General features: G+C 38.4%; 1 protein-coding gene across 1 annotated transcript in view; it reads right to left on the reverse strand.

The window, feature by feature from the left end:
- LOC143757179 (rho guanine nucleotide exchange factor 26-like) overlaps nucleotides 1-19,643 on the reverse strand; it is a 179,811-nt gene that overhangs the window by 110,767 nt on the left and 49,401 nt on the right. The window contains exon 5 of the mRNA XM_077248128.1: nucleotides 302-358. Coding sequence (XP_077104243.1) covers nucleotides 302-358 — 57 coding nt within the window. The remainder of the gene's footprint in view (nucleotides 1-301; nucleotides 359-19,643) is intronic.

Consider the following 19,643-nt stretch of genomic DNA (forward strand, 5'->3'; position numbering starts at 1 on the left):
TATTGTATTAGTACAATATTTAGTAATTTCTCTTTTAGTCCAAGTTCCTTTATGATTGTCCTTTTTCAGCCTACTGTCTTTAAAGCAAAATATGATTTGTGGAATTTAATGCAAAACCGAGAGAAAAAGTTCAGCGATACACCTATGCAAGGCCAGATTTTAATGGTTCATTCAAATTGGTAAGTGACAGGTTCCACAGAAGAAGCAGTATTTAAAATTAAATAATCAGTCTTTTAAAACTTTTTGATATGAGCAAAACCAAAAGAAAGAGAAAGTCAGGAAGGCTGATGTGGAACTTTACCTCTTGTCTCTTTCGTTCGTCTTGATTTAACATCTCACACTTTCCACTTTTTTTAACCTGGAATAGAGAGTTGAGGATAAGCATCTCACTTACAAATGAAAATGAATTATAAATAAAGGACACTTTGCAGAATGCATTTAAACTAAGTATCAGGGGTGTGGTTCATCATCTTCAACGAGTTAGGACAGATTGTTTTCAAACACCCGAGTTTACATCAGGGGTCCTCAAAGAGCGGGCCGGGGCCGCTTCCCTGGCTAGGTTCCAACTGGACCGCAAGACATAATGACAATGGTAGCACCATTTGCCGTTTCTACAGTTTGAAGTAAGCAGCGTGTCAAAACAACAGAGCAGTATATACACCACAAGAGCTCAGGGTAATTTATGGTAATGATGTTTTGAATGTATATCCTCTAATATTTTTATCTGGAGCCAAACGTGCTAGTTCATTCAAGCCCTTTCGGTTACATACGCATTGCTTCTCTCTCCTCTAAAGACGCTAACGGCTGTTTCACACTGCACGCGTTAGCAGAGCGTAGCAGCGCAGGAGTAGTGCGTACGGTGAGCGGAAGCAGGACACGCGCGTTTTGCTTTCACACTGCAAAGTGTTTTGCTTTTTGACGCGCGCAGCTGAACCGCGGCGTGTATACAGACAGAGTACTTTATAAAGTGTTATTTTGTTTTCAAATAAATTTAAGAGAAAAGACTTGTCAAGAAGCTTATTTTATTAATTAATATATTATATTTTGTCCTCTTTTGGCTCAGGAGCGGACAGTTGTGCTACCTTACTGATTTTTTTTGTTTCAATTTTCCTCTTTGTGCTTCTACAAGGTGTTTTATTTTGAAAATCGACCTTGTAGAAGCACAAAGAGGAAAATTGAAAAAAAAAATCAATAAGGTAGCACAACTGTCCGCTCCTGAGCCAAAAGAGGACAAATGAACAACAAATAAACAACGCTCCGATTCTGAGGAAAAATGAAGAAGTCACCAACGCTCCGCTGCTGAAACGCTTCTGAGACGCTTCCAGTGGACTTTGATGCCGAGCTAGGGACGCATCAAAAACGTGGCGCTGACGTTCCGCGCCGTAGACGGATCCAGTGGATTTTAGGGGTGAGACGCGCTGCGTCCGCAGCTGGTGGACTTAAGAGCATTGACTATAATGGCCGCGATTAGCTCCGGCATCCGCGACGCTGACGTTCCGCGCCGTAGACAGATCCAGTGGATTTTAGGGGTTAAGCTCTGCTAAACCGGCAGGCCGGTGACACACTGGCTGCGTGGCGTGTCCGTTTTTATTTCGGCTCCCATGTTAACAGGTTAGAGCTTGCAGACTGCCTGCGTGACACCCGCGTCTCACCCCTAAAATCCACTGGATCCGTCTACGGCGCGGAACGTCAGCGTCGCGGATGCTGCAGCTAATCGCGGCCATTATAGTCAATGCTCTAAAGTCCACCAGCTGCGGGCGCAGCGCGTCTCAGAAGCGTCCCAGAAGCGTCTCTCCGCGCCGCTCCACAGAGAATAGGTAGCAGGTCTATTTTCGCCGCTTGCTGCATCAAACATCGTACCGGGCAGGAAGTAAGACACAGAACGGCATAGAGGATCCGGTCGATTTTCAAAATAAAACACCTTGTAGAAGCACAAAGAGGAAAATTGAAAAAAATAAAAAACAATAAGGTAGCACAACTGTCCGCTCCTGAGCCAAAAGAGGACAAATTAACAACAAATAAACAACGCTCCGATTCTGAGGAAAAATGAAGAAGTCACCAACGCTGCTGAAACGTGTCTGAGACGCTTCCAGTGGACTTTGACGCCGAGCTAGGGACGCATCAAAAACGTGTCGCTGACGTTCCGCGCCGTAGACGGATCCAGTGGATTTTAGGGGTCAGACGCGGCTTGAGCCGCGCGGAAAACGCGTGCATGCTAGAAATAGAACCGATGCCTATTTTTCACGCGACAGGCAAGCGTGTTGGAAGCGTTTACATGCAAAATAGAATAGGAAAAGATGTTTATATGTTATTTTGTACACGAATATATTAATAAATTACATTTTGATGGTTGAAAGTCTAGGTTTTGACATAAATTCAGATATAAATATAATTTAAAAATAAATAAATAAATAATTATCAATTTTCAAATATTGCATCTGTCAATACAGAACGAAATATTCTGTAGTCTATTTTGCTGTCAATACTGCTGGCAGTGTCTTTATCAGTAGGCTTTATATTTATGCTTAACATGAAGTATAGGGCTTCCACAACTCTCTCCCATATGTCGAACAAGGGTGATCTGTGTCAGCAGCGCCGCGTCAGACACGTTTCTGGTGTGCAAAGACACAGAAAACGCGACGCAGCCGCCACGCAACAGAAACGCCACGCAGCCAGTGTGTCACCGGCCTGCGCCACATTAAGAGCTGCAGATGTGGTTATTTTAACAACAATAGCAAAAATACAGTGAACAGCAAAATAGGATGAAATAACGGTAGGCCTAAATAAAGCGAAATATTTGCAAACATTATAAACAGCTATAGGCTATTTTAGTTCCCCTCACTCCACAACAAATCCTTAAAATTTAATGGTATTCGGAACAAAACAAGAATGAAAAATAAAACGAAACAGAAACCTGCGTTGGGCTCACTCACGTGGCCTACTTCTCTCATTCAGCACGAATCCAAATGTTTCCATATTCGCGATGTATTTGGATGCTAAACTATTATTTATTGTGCAAACTAGGCTTTTTAAATATATCCACGTAAAACAGCATCCTTCACATGCACAAAAATGTATTTGGCATAACACCACAGTGAGGCGGTGGTCACGCTAGCACAGATTGTAGGGACTATTTAAATTTAGCAGTGTAACTTGTTATATGTTTGGTTGACTGCAGTGGCGTAACTTTGCTTTAAAAAGTGAGTGGGAAAGGAGTGTGTGTGTGGGGAGGGGGGTGCAAATACAATGCTACATCAGATATGTACAATAACAATTGCAGGAAATGAAAAAAACGTTATGATATTGTTACGCCTGCCTGTTTCCCCCCTGCTGGCTCTGCTACACAGTGCAGACGTTAGTTAAGCAACAGGTGCATTCAATCCCTAATTAACTTCTAATAGGGGTAGTATAAAGACCTGTGTGACTTCGAGTGAGCTCTCTCACTTCTCTCCCATTCTTCTTGCCACTGTTGCCTTGGCTTTTGGCTTGCTTAGTTGGGGACATTAAATATTCAACAATATTATTGATCTGCCTTACTTATGGTGGCCGATGACACAATTTTCTTCTAGAAACAAAGTTTGTTTTATTATTTTCATGTTATCACTGTGAAGCTGCTTTGATACAATCTGTATTGTAAAAAGCGCTATATAAATATTTTAAAAAAGGTGACTTGACTCGACGACTTATTTGTATATATTTTATTCCTAAATCTTTTCTTTCCCATATTTATTTTTAGTGCCAGAGATTGTTTATTTAGTTACCACACGAGCGTTTTTTTCCCTAGGCGTTGGTTTTCTTTTGATTGTTTAATAATTGTTTGCTTGGCTTGTAAATAAATTGGTTTATTGTTAAAGCATTTGCTGTTTGCCTCTTTTATGTTGCGGTATATGAACCAGCTGTAACATAATTTTTTTTGGTAACACTTTATTTCGATAGAAATAAATCTTTATTTCGATAGAAACGAAAATAAATATTTTTTTATTTTTTTTCACAAGAAAGGAAAGTCATTTTGAGATTAGAGAGCAAACATGAAAGACAAATAGTTAACTGGGACAGTTTAAAATAGTTAACCTTTAATGCTGCCTGAATCATAATCATACACTGTTCGTTCGTTCGTTGGCCAGAGGAGAACTGGCCCCCTGACTGAGTCTGGTTTCACCCAAGGTTTTTTTCTCCATTCTGTCACCTGATGGAGTTTTGGTTCCTTGCCACGGTTGCCTTTTTAGCCTTTCTTCGCCTTTGTCGCTATTGGCTTTTGGCTTGCTTAGTTGGGGACATTTAATTTTATATTTAACAATATTATTACAACATTATTTTCCTGCTATCACTGTAAAGCTGCTTTGAAACAATCTGCATTGTAAAAAGCGCTATATAAATGAAGGTGACTTGACAGTAAGAGAGAGAAGTAGGAATGGTAAAATGTCTGATAAAAACTCCACCCAGATAATTCTAGTCCAGATTCTTGTAAAAAAGCTGCCAGGGACACTACAAATGATGATGTGACGTAACATGACCTCAAAATGTGTAGCTTCCTGTCTCTAAAAACCTCTCCCTCTTGCTGGAAAGAACTGAAAGATTTCTGAGAAACCAAGTAAAACGAAATTAAAAGCAGCATCAAACTGGAGCTTTGCCACTATTTTTCCAGGGAATATGGGTGGCAGACAGCAGCAGAGAAGTCTCATGACTCTTACATCATTTATGAAAAAATGGTCTAGTTATTGTAAACATCTGCGTGTTACAAAGGAATCCAGCCAAGCCACCAAGCACTTTTAACACATTTATAATACCAAACCATCCTAACTCTAAAACACTCGACATACAACAGACACTAGGCCCTTATTCTGCAGATTTTAAGGCAGCAGTACATTCTCCAATGACTAAAATTCTCTCTACAATATTAGTATTGACTCTGGTATATCAAAATATTAAATGCAACAAGATCTTGACATTTTCAAAAGAAAATAGGAGTGGGGGTCATGAATATTAATCACTTGGCATAAACTGATTAGCTGAAATCAAAACGTGAGTGCTAGCAAATGGGATTGTGTCTTGCGCACTAGTTGTGAATTTGTGTTTTTGGCTAAAATAGTGAATAATTCCAAAACATTGTCATCATTTTGACAGGAAAAACAAAAATACCATTTTCATCTAGTGTATAAATTTTACGCAGTATGTCAGACTCTCTTACATTCTTTATTTGCATCCATGTGAGAGAAATAGTAAGAGAGAGAGTGCCATCAGCATAGCAATGGCTATTTGGGCATCTACACACTAGAGCAGTGGTTGGCAACAGGCGCGAGCCAAAACTGTCCGGCCAGCAATAATATCTGGCCCGCACCCGCAACCAGATTATTTTGATAGCGGCTGGTTCTGAAATAGATCTGTCATGACAGCAACAGTTACTCACAATCAGTTCGTCTTTAGTGATTTTGCCTTCAAAATAAAAGTACAAGAACGTTTTTGCAGCAATATTTTATTTTGAGATGAATTGAGAGCTTTTAATTTGAAAAGTTCTGAAAGACATTCAAAAGAGTCTGTGGATCGCTTCGTTGCAGATAAGACACATCGGCTTTGCATTCACAAAACTAGGTAGGATGAACGCATAGCCTAGTTGTCTTTACATTCTTCTTTGTATAGGCCTACCCTTTTTTCGCTGTCAACTTTCCTCTTTAGACTCTTTGATAGTGCCATTTTCTCTCACCAGCTTAAATGTTAACATCACTCTGCACACAACGTAATAGCGTACCTCCAGCACACAAACTATTTAAATAAATGCAGTTTAGTACATGAGGATGCCAAGGAATAATTTTGAGTGTAAAAGTAGGCTACGTCAAGTAATTATAACAATAAGTTAGGTTCCATTGTGTAACAAGCAAATTAAAATAATACACATTTATTATTCACAATATGGAAAGAGGAAATAAAACATGTTCGTTAAGAGCATGACTCAAACATGCCATTAATGGGCTTATTAATGGGCTTTTTTTTTGGTTATTTTTATCCATTCCGCTTCTCCCACATATGTGTGTTTTAGCAAGGCGGTCTGTGTTGCAAGTTGGTGAATGAAGATACTTGCCAGGTTACGTGTCACTACTGCTTTATTAATTTATCCAGAGTAAAACCCGGACACCGTCCTACTACAGGGTTTAACACCAGAGACACTATAACAGTCTGTCACAGGCAATTCTAGTTGCATTTTTCACCAATTAATTTCTTAAATTATCCTTTGACTATCTTCTGGCCCGCCATTTAGTGGCGAAATTTTTTTTTGGCCCGATGCCAAACTTACTTGCCGACCCCTGCACTAGAGTTTACGGTGTGCTAAAAGGTGTGATATAAATGGGAATGGTCCACAGTAAAGACGGAGAATTAAAACGCAAATGTCTGCGGTCCAATTCTCTTTATTTACATTTAGAACAGCTCGTTCCATGCCCTGATAAACGAGGTTATGCAATATGCATTCTTGAAGTGTCAACCCTTGTGCAAAGCCCTCCTTGTGTGAAGACCTACTCAGGTAAAGACCTGCGAGTCTACCTGTGCAAGTCCGCTGAGCAAGGATACAGACAAAATATTTCTTCCTTTCTACTTTCTTGTTTCCCCAGTGTAACGACTGAGACAAATCAGACACAATTATTTGTTATATTTAACAAATAATCTTTAAAACTCACTCTGTGATCTATGGTCCCATCCCCCCAACAAGGTCAAGAAGAGTCTTGGTTACCATGGCTACGATCAGATAAGTTGGTATTATATCTGTTAAAAATGTGGTCATGTGGAAAAGCAGAGGCCATAGAAAAGACCCACAGCCCTTAAAACAGATTTTGCATCAATTTATGGACGAACTGATCTATAAATGAACATGCATCCCAGGACACTGTGTGAATGATTTACTGTCTTGTGTACTATTATGTCTTTGATACTACAGTATACTACATGTATTTTATTATACAACCAACGGTCAATGTAACCCCACCTGTACCGTGTCTCCTATCTAAATAATCCTCATTTAATGACTCACACAATAGTATACATCACCTTCTCTTAGAATGCAGTGTGTGTTTGTCAAATCTATCTGAGTATAAATGGACACAAACGGCAAGGCATATGTCTAACCACACTTGAGATAGCGTCATAAATCCTTCCTACAGAGGAATCTCCCGCTTAGACACTACCCTTTTCTTATTGGTTGAGCCAACCCTGAAAGGTGGGACCTTTCTCAGGCACAGACCGCTACGTTCCCTTCCCTCTCTTGGCCTTCTCTGTACGTTTGGGGTGCTGTGGCCTCAGCAGGCCCCAGGGCAGCAGGCCTTGACTCACAACCGGCCTTTCAACCAGAACAGAGTCAATCTAATCATGCAAGTTCATCAAAACAAGCACATATCAAGAAATGCTTTCACTGCAAAGGCCATACAAGTATACATTTAATTAGGTGCTCTGAAAATAATAAGCTGTTGGTTATTTTCATGTTCAATTAATCTTTTCCTTAGCTCAATTTCATTTACGGTTTCATTCTGTCATTTACCATCTACCAATGTATGTGTAATTGTTAGTATGTTAGTTATGTGTTCGTGTTTTAGTTAATAAAACTTGTGCACATGTATTTGGTTCTGATTCTCTGGTTGCAACCAAGGTTATTTTCGTAAAATAAAAATCTGAAACTAAGACTAAAACTATTGGTCAAAAAACATTTTCGTAAACTGAAATAAAATTAAAAATTCATAATAAATGAAAAACTAAAACTAAACGAAACTAACAACAGTTACTGAAAAACTAACTGAAATAAAATAATAATTAGCAAAAAGAAATATTAGTTTTCGTTATTAAACTCTTTACTTTGGCGGAAAATCTGACCTGTGGCTGTTTAAGGAAATGCCTGATATGGCGCTTCATACGCGTGAAGTTGCTGAGGCGACTTCTGTCCTGTGAAGGACTGCTCAATGAAGGACCATAGCGTCGAACACATCGCTAGAGCTAAGCGACTGTTCATAAAGGATGCATCTGTTGCAGTGGAATGGGAAATAACACAAGGCAAGTTGGACTTTAACTTGAGCGCAGCATTTTTAGAATGCCGTTTCATTTGCGAGACGCGGGTGCGTCAGCAAAACAAGTTCGTCAAGCACAAAAAACCTTTAATGTTCTAGGCTACTACTGTATGTTTGAGATGTCATGTTTTCATGGAGGTTGCCAGGCTGAAAGGTGCTGTTATTATCTTTGTTTTTATAAAACATTTACTGCTAATAATATTATCCATGTGGAGACATTTCCCCGCAATGTATGGAATACCAGGACACGACACACACACACACACACACACACACACACACACACACACACACACACACACACACACACACACACGTGTCCACGCACATACAAAAACAGACACACACACACACACACACACACACACACACACACACACACACACACGTGTCCACGCACATACAAAAACAGACACACACACACACACACACACACACACACACACACACACACACACACACACACACACACACACACACACACACACACACACACACACAGGTGCACTATCTTTGTGGGGACTCTTCATAGACGTAATGGTTTTTATACTGTACAAACTATTCTGTCTTCTTACACTAACCCGACCCCTAAACCTACCCATCACACAACTTTCTGCATTTTTACATTTCCAAAAAAACTAATTTTGTATGATTTATAACCTTGTGTACCACAATTTAGGTCTCCACAGTGACACGAGTCCCCATGTGTCTGTGTGCATTCAGGTTTAGGTCCCCACCAGGATAGAAAAACATGTACACACTCTCACACACTGCATAGACACTTCATTATTTAATCACACTGGCTTCACAGCAGGTTGTGTTGGCTGTAGTCAGATGAATTGAGCTGTTTTTTTTGTTTTTTTTTTATGTACCAGTGGCCACTCTGCTACATTTACAACTGAAATAAAGTAAACTAGGCATGTTGAACAAGATTTCATCTTTAATATGAATTAGTTTGTCTGAATTTTTGATAGTTTTTTCTTGTATACTTTTAAGTTCCATTTATTTGGTGCTTTGTTCAATCTCAAACCATTATTTTATTTTTATTATTATTATTAAAGGGATAGTTCACCCAAAAATGTAAATTCTGTCAGTAATTACTCTCCCTCATGTTGTTCAACCCCGTAAGACCTTCGTTCATCTTTGGAACACAAATTAAGATATTTTTCATTAAATCTGAGAGCTGGATCACTCCTCCATAGGCTTCTAAGGGATTGAAACTTGTTCCCCGAAAAGTGATTAAAGACATCGTTAAAATAGTCCAAGTGACTACAGTGGCTCAATCTTAAGTTTATCAAGCGATGGGAATACTTTTTTGTGCGCAAAAAAAAACATTTTTTTTTCTTTATTTCAACTATTCATTTCCTTCTCTGTGGGCCTCGAGTCAGTTCACTAGTGGGCAGTGCTTCTGTGTTGTACGTCACACGCATCACACACTTGACCAACGTATAGTGGCCAATAGTGAGCCTACGTGTGACGTAGCACTACGCATTCACACTACTTTAACTGACTAGAGGCCCACAGAGAAGGAAATGAATAGTTGAAATAAAGTTGTTGTTTTTGCGCACAAAAAATATTCTCGTCGCTTGATAAACTTAACCCTCTGGGGTCCGAAAACGCGGCGGCGCGTTTTGCTCGATTTTTTTCACATAGCAGCAAAATAGACTTAAAATACTCCGTCATTTTTGGTCATACACACTTAAGAAGTATGAAAAAATTAACTGTTAAATGTCTACTTTTTTATGTGTCCAATTACAATCGAAATAAAACATTGTGCTTTTCTAAAGAAAATAAACAGGGTGTGCTTTCTGGCTCTCCGTCACAGTGAGCTTTTTTTTTTTGAGCACGTCTTTAAACTTAAACAAAACTCAGCGACTACTATTCACCCAGGCATGACCAATATATCTTTATAATCGTTTAAGTTTGTACTTTTAGATGATCTAATTCATAACAAAAACAAATATTATCTGTTTATGTAATCTATATGAAAAGAGTGAGATGTCAGTCGCTCTCATTTAATCTCATTATCTTTTAATTTGACACGCCCACGGAGAGCGCGCGCTATTCAAACGCAAATGATCTGAGGCAACACACATGCAAAGGTGTAAACGCCCATCAGATGAGATGAGATCAGCACACCAAATTTTATCAGATTACAGTACTTGCAAGGCTGTGAGGAATAATCCTGGGAAATTTACCTCATTGATGCTGGTTTAAATTCATTTCGAGGAGCAACGGATCCACCTGAGAAGTAAGTTTTTTTATTATTGTTCTAATCGCGATATCCTAGTGTATGTAAACCACAAAAAGACTGTTTAAATATGAACCGCGTCTGTGTGTGAATGAATGAACTGAACAGCTTTTACCAAACTATATTGCTATACTGAGATGAGTGAAAATCAACTGAAATATGTTGAAATAAAATGTCTTTGTATAAGCAACGTATTAAACTGCTAATTAATATGTGTATGCCCTAATATAGGCTATCATAAAAACAACAAACGATATTACAGACGAAATATGAAAGACAACATTTTGTTGACTAGTTTTGGATATAGATTATAAAGTGTTTACTGTAAAATAGATTCCTGCCACATCAAATAAGCTTTTGTTCACCAATTTCTGCTCAAATGTACAATATATTAGGCTATGTTTGTTTTGTCAAAAATAAAGTCATCAACTAAGATGTTATTAGTGTTTGTTCCAATGTAGGCTTTATTCAAACTAATGAATCCTCAACTTTGAAATACGTGTGATAAAATGTATACTTTAGTTTTTACAAGGAAATATTACACTTGATTGTTATTTTAATTGTTGCTGTAATTGTAACCTTTTTAATAAAATAGCAAAATTTGAATTTCTTCAAATTATTTTTATTGTGTTTCATTAGTGATAAATTTGGGGAGAGGATACATATCCAAAACTTTCTCAAAATACAGTATGAGAATTAACTACACAATTACTAGAAATGTTCACCTTGGATATTATACAATTTGCAAGCAAAAATACAAGTGGAAAAATAATATTTTTTTCGAGATGTTTCCAACTGTGAACCAATTTGGTAGTATATATATTTTTTTTTTCTTGTGTCCTTGTATTCTTTCTTGTGGCTCAGTGACACACCTTTGTGTGAAAGGCTCATTATACAGGCTCATTAAGCAGGTATTTTGTCTTCTCAGGTGTGAATAAGAGCATTATTCATGAGTCACGCCTGTTTCGCATATTGCCTTTCCAAACAAAAAGTGTTTTACAAAATTTAAATCAATGTATTGTTTTATGTGAATGATTAGGCAGGATGATTTTCAGATCATTTTGAAGCAAAAATTCTAGGCGAGAACATCCATTAGTCAAAAGTCTTGTGGACACATATTTAGTATGTGTTTTATGTCCTTATTTCAGAAACTTTAAGTTTTAGTTTTTTCAATAACCATGCATAAACAATATTCTCTCAAAAATACAAACATGTACATACATGTTGCTCACATATTATGGTAGCCCTGTTTGTGCTAAATAGAGTGTAATGACAACTTTGCCATTAATATGTTTATAAGCAACTGAAAAAAGCACAAATGTCAGAGCATGTCAGAACACCTCCAGGTCCCAGAAAACACCTTAGACCCCAGAGGGTTAAGATTGAGCCACTGTAGTGACTTGGACTATTTCAACAATGTCTTTAATAACTTTTCGGGGAACAAGTTTCAATCCCTTAAGAAGCCTATTGAGCTTAAGAAGTGATCCAGCTCTCCGATTTAATCAAAAATATCTTAATTCGTGTTCCGAAGATGAACGAAGGTCTTATGGGGTTGAACAACATGAGGGTGAGTAATTACTGACAGAATTTTCATTTTTGGGTGAACTATCCCTTTAAGATGTCTTCTCAAGAGTTAACTGTAATCTGTAAAACATTCAACTTTGCTGAAATTAATCGTCTCACTTTGGACTACACTGGAAGTGTTCTGTTTTCTCTGCTAAACTATAATTACTAAAAACTAAAACTGAAACTAAATAAAATAAAAACTAAATAGAAATGTGTTTGCAAAATAAAAACTAAACTAAAACTAACAAAACCATTAATAAAACTAACTAAAACTAAACTGAAATTTAAAGCAAATTTGAAAACGATTTTAAAATAAAAACTACTTTAAAAAAGCAAAACTATAATAACCTTGCTTGCAACCAAATTTATTTTATTTTACGATTTCGACTACAGGCTCTTAGTAGTACTGTACAGTAAGAAAGACATTTCCCTTCCCCAGAAATGAAAATTTCTTAGAATTAATAAACAATTAACACTGAGTGTTCACAGGACGAACAGGTTGATTGATTGTAATATTAATTTTACTAGTGTGGCAAGCCAATGTTGCGGCAAAGAAGTAGGTCCCAGCTGGGAAGAATCACCAATTATGAATACTTCCACCTGTTCACCCTTCAAACATGGAACCACTCACAGCTGTAGCCAATAATGGCCCAATTGAGGTCACTATAAATCTGGGATCTGTGCTTCACTAAAGAGAGAGAGGGTCCTGGGAAGAAGCACAGGGAGGCCAAGAGTGAGACTGGCTGAAGAAAAAGAAAATACACAGTTAACCTTGTTACCTCTGTTTTACCAACTTTGCCTTTCATTTTTTCTGTCTTCCCCCTTCAAAGAGGCCTAGAGTTCAAGCGGACGGTAGGAACGTAGCGGTCACGAGTACCCCAGACCTAAGAACCTAAGTTCTAGTTTGGATCCCTTTTGGCCTTCCTATATATTTTTTGTTAAATAAAAGATAGTTTCTGTTAATGGTGCCCCTGTCTCTCTTGTGGTTGCGTTTTGTAGCAGCTGAAACCTCTCCTAGCTTTGGGGACGTGTCACACTACATTAAGTTAATTCTATTAACTGATCCAAATATTCATAATCAATTATAACAAGTTAATTTGCTTGTTTTAATTGTTGTTTTAAAGAGCTAATTTGCTACACCTGTGCCACCAGATCATGTTCATGGCAGACAGAAGTACAAGTATAAATGCACTCCAGGCCACTGATGTTCCCTTAGCAGCGAAGGCTCATGGTTCAGAGACAGGAAAAAGTACATAAAAGGATTAAGCCTCTGCAGATGATCCAGAATGTGGTAGCATGTCTGTTTTTTCAATCAGCCAAAGGGCAGAGTCAAGTCACCTTCATTTATATAGCGCTTTTAACAATATGGATTGTTTCAAAGCAGCTTTACAGTGATAATAGGAAATTAAAGTAACAGAGATTTTTTTGGCTTTACAGCAGCTCTAGAATAAAGTTATTGTCTAGCTAAAGTTAGTTTTGATTGATTCACTTCCGTCGCAACGATCATTAGTTATTATCCCTCTGGGGCCTAAAGTGTTTTGGGGTCCTTGAGATGTTTTGACATGCCCGGACACTTGTGCTTTTTCAGTTGCTTATAAACATATTTCTGTCAGGTCCATTTAAGTCAAGAACACACAAGACAATAGAAATGATTAGGAAATTTGTATTGAATAATTTGCAATTCAGTTGATAATTAAAATTTGGCGGTATGGATCTGTTCAGGGAGTCCTCTGACCTTTCATGAGCACCATGAAATAGCAGAGAGTCAGAGGAGAGCAGCAGCATTAGGGAACGCTCACAGTTTAGTACTGGGAGAGCAGAACTATTCCCCCCAAACAAACCATACCTGGCAACCTCTTGTGGATAAGACAAGAGATGGAATTAGACAATTAGAATGCTTAGAAAACTTTATGAATAAATACGATTAGTGGGCAATATGTTTCAGTTCAGATGAGTCTCCTGACCATTCATGAGCACCATGAATTTAGCAGAGTCAGGGTACAGAGGCAGCATTAGGGGACGCTCACATGAATTAGACTAGGAGAGCTGAACTATTTCCCCCAAACAGACCATAAAGCAACCTCCTGTGATAAATATGAAGGATGAATTTAAAGAGCTAATTTGCTACACCTGTGCCACCAGATCATGTTCATGGCAGACGGAAGTAAGTAAGTAAGTCAAGCCAGTAAGCGCATCCAGGGGCAATGTAACTAGCAGAAGAAAGACAAGTAAGATTTAGCAGATGAGACTTCTTTTAATTGACTCACTGAATAGTGACTGTTACTATTTTTTTTTTAGAGATGTGCCACAGCAGAAATAATTCAGTTGCACCATGAATTGTTATTACTAACTATCTATAACTGCAAGCTGCTTGATCTGTGCTGCATAGTGCTAAAGCACTGCATGTGCAACGCGAGCAGTTGCCAATGACAACAGATAAGTAACGCACATTGCCAATATGATCGACTAAGCCTAGCAAGAGCATGTAAATGAAAACGACTAGATAAGCCCAAGCAAACGGATAGCATTAGCAACAGCATGGTGCCATATCCTAATAGCTTTTAACAATGAGCATTAAAAAGGAACTTAGCTTAGCTTCGTGAAGACTTTCAGAGATGAATGGAGAATGAATACATCGAGTCCTGTTTCAATTTGCAGAGAGCGAGCAATAAGCAGTTAGGTGCGAACTGAATCTGTTTAAATAGGGTGCCCTAATTTGAGCGTAGTCATTAGCAGCGAGGGGAGATGAACAGCTGATGCGCTGATGCAGCTCAGCTGAGCAGATCGCTGATGAGACCGTGTTGGCCAATAGCATTAGCAGCATTTTGACAACTTGGCCTGCCAGAACTGACGCTGACGCTCAATTAATGGCAAAGGTGTAATTACACTCTTCTCACCACAAACAGGGCTACAATAATATGTGAGCAACATGTATGTACATGTTTGTATTTTTGAGAGAATATTGTTTATGCATGGTTATTGAAAAAACAAAAAATTAAAGTTTCTGAAATAAGGCCACAAAACACATACTAAATGTGTCCACAATACTTTTAACTAATGGATGTTGTCGCCTAGAGTTTTTGCTTCAAAATGATCTGAAAATCACCCAGCCTAATCATTCACAGAAAACAATACATTGATTTAAATTTTGTAAAACACTTTTTGTTTGGAAAGGCAATATGCGTGGGGGCGTGAAGGATCATGAATAATGCTCTGATTCACACCTGAGAAGACAATGACCTGCATAATGAGCCTTTCATTCAGGTGCGTCACACAAGAAAGAATGCAAGGACAAAAAATAAAATAAATAAATATATATATATATATATATATATAGAATTGGTTCAAAGTTAGAGTTGAAAACATCTTGAAAAAATAATTGTCTTTTTACACAAATTTTTTATACAAGCAAATTGTATAATATCCAAGGTAAACATTTCTAGTAATTGTGCAGTTAATTCTCATACTGTATTTTCAGAGAGTTTTGGAATATATCCTCTCCCCAAATGTGTCAATAATAAAAAACAATAGTAAATAATTTAATGAGAAGGCTTATTTGACCTATTAAGATTTTTTTACATCTACCTTGTAAATATATTTTTTGCTATTTTATTAAAAAGTGTTCACATGTAAATCAACAACAATTACAATTTTAACAATATTTCAAGCGTAATCTTTCTTTTTTTAAAGTATAAATTTTATCATACATATTTCAAAGTTAAGGATTCATTAGTTTGATATAACCTACATTGGAACAAACACTATAATAACATCTTAGGTGATGAGTTTATTTTTGACAAAACATACTATATATTTAACATATGAGCAGAAACTGGCTAACAAAAGCTTATTTGATGTCTATTTTACAGTAAAAACTTTATAATCTATCAATAACTAGTCAACGAAATGTTGTCTTTCATATTTCGTCTGTAACATAGTAAACAACAGTGCGCATCTGTGCTATTCATTCATTCACACACAGACACGCGATTCATATTTAAACAGTCTTTTTGCAGTTTACAGACACTATTCCATATCGCGATTAGAACAAAGCACTTAAGAATAAAAAACGTACTATTCACAATCCTCGGCTGGATCCGGTGCTCCTCAAAATGGAACTAACCAGCACTTCTGAGGTAAATTTCTGTTTTGAAAAACAGCCTCGCAAGACGACAGTACATTAATCTGATTAAACTTAGTGTGTTTTATCGAGTTGATGTGGGCGTTGGCACATTTGCATGTATTGCTCAGATCATTTGCGTTTGAATAGTGCGCGCTCTCCAAGGGCATGTTCACATTAACAGATAATGAGCTATAATGAGCTGAAATAAGAATGACTGACATCTCTCTCTTTTTATATAGATTACATAAACAGAGAATATTTTTTTTTTAGTTTTGAATTACATAATTTAAAAGTACACACTTAAATTATTATAAAGATATATTGCTCATGCCTGGGTGAATAGTATTCGCTGAGTTTTGTTTAAGTTCAGAGACGTGCTCCAGAAAAAAAAGTTCACGGAGACGGAGAGGCAGAAAGCACACCCTGTTTATTTTCTTTATTTTACAAAAGCACAAAGTTTTATTTCGATTGTAAGTGGACACATAATAAAAGTAGACATATAACAGTTTATTTTTTCATATTTCTTAAGTCTGTATGACCAAAAATGACAGAGTATTTTAAGTCTATTTTGCTGCTATGTGAAAAAAATCGAGCAAAACGCCCTGGCGCGTTTGCCTACCCCAGAGGGCTAACTTAGGGGCAGCTAACACAACACCGTTCTAACAGAAAACCCTTGATGCGATCCGGCCGCTCATTTGCACAAAACAGTGCCTGGTGGCTCGAGAACGCAAACCAAGAAATAGGTTCCAAGATACAATCCTTGAAAATTGTATAATACAGAATTTTTTTATCACTTCCACGTAGCCACGTGAACCGGAATTATCCCGACAACATTTTGTTAGAGAACGTCTTGGTTACTAGTGTAACGCTCATTCCCTGATGGAGGGAACGGAGATGTTGAGTCGAAATACCAACACTAGAGGTCACTCTTGAGAGCCCCAAACACCTCTGACGTATTCAGAAAAGGCCAATGGAATTGGTGTGTGGAATTTGCATGCCAGGCCAAGCCCTTCATGCACACACACACTTCAAGTTTGTCCTGAGGAGCCGAGACGGTGTCTCAACCCCTCAGTAACATTTCAAGTGGGAACGAGGGTTACACTAGTAACAGAAACGTTCACTTTCTGTCTGTCACGTTCCGTTACATTACGACATGGTTGTTAACGCTGGAAAGCATATTCCTCACTTAGAAAGAAACACTACGAAGACCACACCTACCCAAATGTTGAAGATACATCCAATGGACTCATAAGTGGGGAGTACCACATAGGGAAGAGTCCTTGTGGTGGGCTCCACCTAATGAGGGGGAGACTACCCGCTTCACAGCGAGTGGTGACAGGGCTAGCTCCATTCAGGGGAAGACACTGGGTTCAAAGAGAGGGAAACTGAACAGTGGAAGAATACATCGTATGGAGTCACTCTCAGGGAACCACTGTCACGGTTCATGAATTCACTGCTCTTTCTCGTCTCGTGTGTTTGTTTTTGTGCGTGTGGGCGTGTCTCATCACCGCCGCTGATCAGCAGCAACAGCTGAATCTGTTCAGCGGTGCCAGCTGCTGTTGATCAGCGGTGCCTATTTATGTTCACAGTTTTCGTCCTGTCTTTGTCAGATCGATGGTGAAAGTCCTGAGTTTGTTCCCGATTCCTGGTCCTGTCTGGCGTGTTGTTCATCGTGTGTTCCCGTCTGGATTATTCTTCGTGTTCATTGTTTCCCGTCTGGATTATTCTTCGTGTTCGTTGTTCCCGTCTGGATTAGTTGTACACTCAACACTTCACGGACCTGGTTTCACCCTTCACCACGTGGGATCTGGACTGCCCATCGAGGTCCCTGCGTCACGCTACTGCCATCGTTGTGTGTGTTCACCATCTGACCCCTCTGTGCATTTCTAAATAAATATTACTCGCAATTGCATCCGCCTCTTGTATCTGTCACAGAACGGTCTGACCAGAAAATGGAAGCAGCGTTTCAGTTCTGTTGATTTTGATTTTATTTCTAAACTTGTTTTGTCAATGAATTCTACTACTTGCATACTTGATCCACTACCTACGACTGTTTTGAAAAACTGTCTGCCTGTCATTGTGCCCCACATCACTGCTATTGTCAATACCTCACTCAACACAGGGGATGTCTCTTCTGCTTTAAAAATTGCTGCATTTAAACCAGTTCTTAAAAAGCCTGGCAGTGATATCACCGATATGTCAAATTATCGACCCATCTCCAATTTACCTTTCCTGGCAAAAGTACTTGAGCTTGTGGTTGTTGGGCAACTCCATACTCATCTTTCGACGTATAGCATACTAGAAACTTTTCAATGCGGGTTTAGATCTGGCCACAGTACAGAGACCGCTCTAGTCAGGGTCCTGAATGACATCCTCGTTATAGCTGACTCTGGGGCTTGTGGCATTTTGGTTTTATTAGACCTTAATGCTGCATTTGATACCATATGTCACTGCATATTATTGGACAGATTGCATACGTGGACCGGTCTGTCTGGAACTGTGTTAAACTGGTTTAAATCCTACCTCTCAAATCGTTCCCAATTTGTCTTACTGGGTTCTAACAGATCTCAGACTGTGCCTCTATGTCAGGGTGTCCCTCAGGGGTCAGTTTTGGGTCCTGTTTTATTTAGTATTTATATGCTACCTCTTGGGCAGATCATTCGGAGGTATGGCCTGAGCTTCCACTGTTATGCGGACGACACCCAGATTTATATCAGCTCTCAGCCTGATCTTAATTATTCCTCTTCAAAACTTTCTGACTGTTTGTTGAAAATTAAAGCATGGATGAAACTAAACTTTCTAAAATTAAACTGCTCCAAAACTGAAATCTTATTAATTGGCACTCCAATTAATGTCAGTAAATGTAAGGATTTTAAACTTTCAGTTGACAATACCCAATTGTCCCCTTCTGACCAGGTGCGTAACCTGGGTGTGATTTTTGATGCCCAGTTAACTTTTAATTCACATTTTAAAAACATAACGAAAGTTGCTTTTTTCCATCTGAGGAACATTGCACGTGTTAGACCATTTCTCTCTAGGCCTGATGCAGAGAGGCTTATCCATGCCTTCATCACATCGAGGCTTGATTACTGTAACTCTCTCTTTGCGGGTTTTCCAGCAAATTCTATTAGGAGGCTGCAATATATACAAAACTCGGCCGCACGTGTCTTGACTCATACATCCTCACGCCAACACATTACACCTGTGCTCCAGCAACTGCATAGGCTTCCAGTTCAGCTACGTATTGATTTTAAAACTCTGATTTTAACCTATAGAGCAGTACATGGGTTGGCTCCAGATTACATCTGTGATTTAGTTTCTCCTTCCATTCCCGCTCGCTCTCTCCGTTCTGCTGGCTCTCTTTCTCTGTGGCAGCCTCGTTGTAAATTAAAAACCATCGGGGGAAGGGCCTTTTCCTACAACGCACCAACATTATGGAACACATTACCTACAACTATTAGGGATGCTGATTCTCTGGATTGTTTTAAGAAACTTCTTAAGACACATCTTTTTAGTCAAGCTTTCAATTTATAATTGTATTATTTTGTTGTACTTTTTTTACTATTTCTTTATTTATTTTATCCTCATGTTTGATTGTTTTGTTCTGTACTGTAGCGCTTTGAGTCTGAGAAAGGCGCATTACAAATAAAATATATTATTA

The sequence above is a fragment of the Siphateles boraxobius genome, unplaced genomic scaffold (assembly GCF_051911475.1).
Source record: "Siphateles boraxobius isolate OS27281-9 unplaced genomic scaffold, OSU_SipBor_1 30, whole genome shotgun sequence".
NCBI lineage: Eukaryota > Metazoa > Chordata > Actinopteri > Cypriniformes > Leuciscidae > Siphateles > Siphateles boraxobius.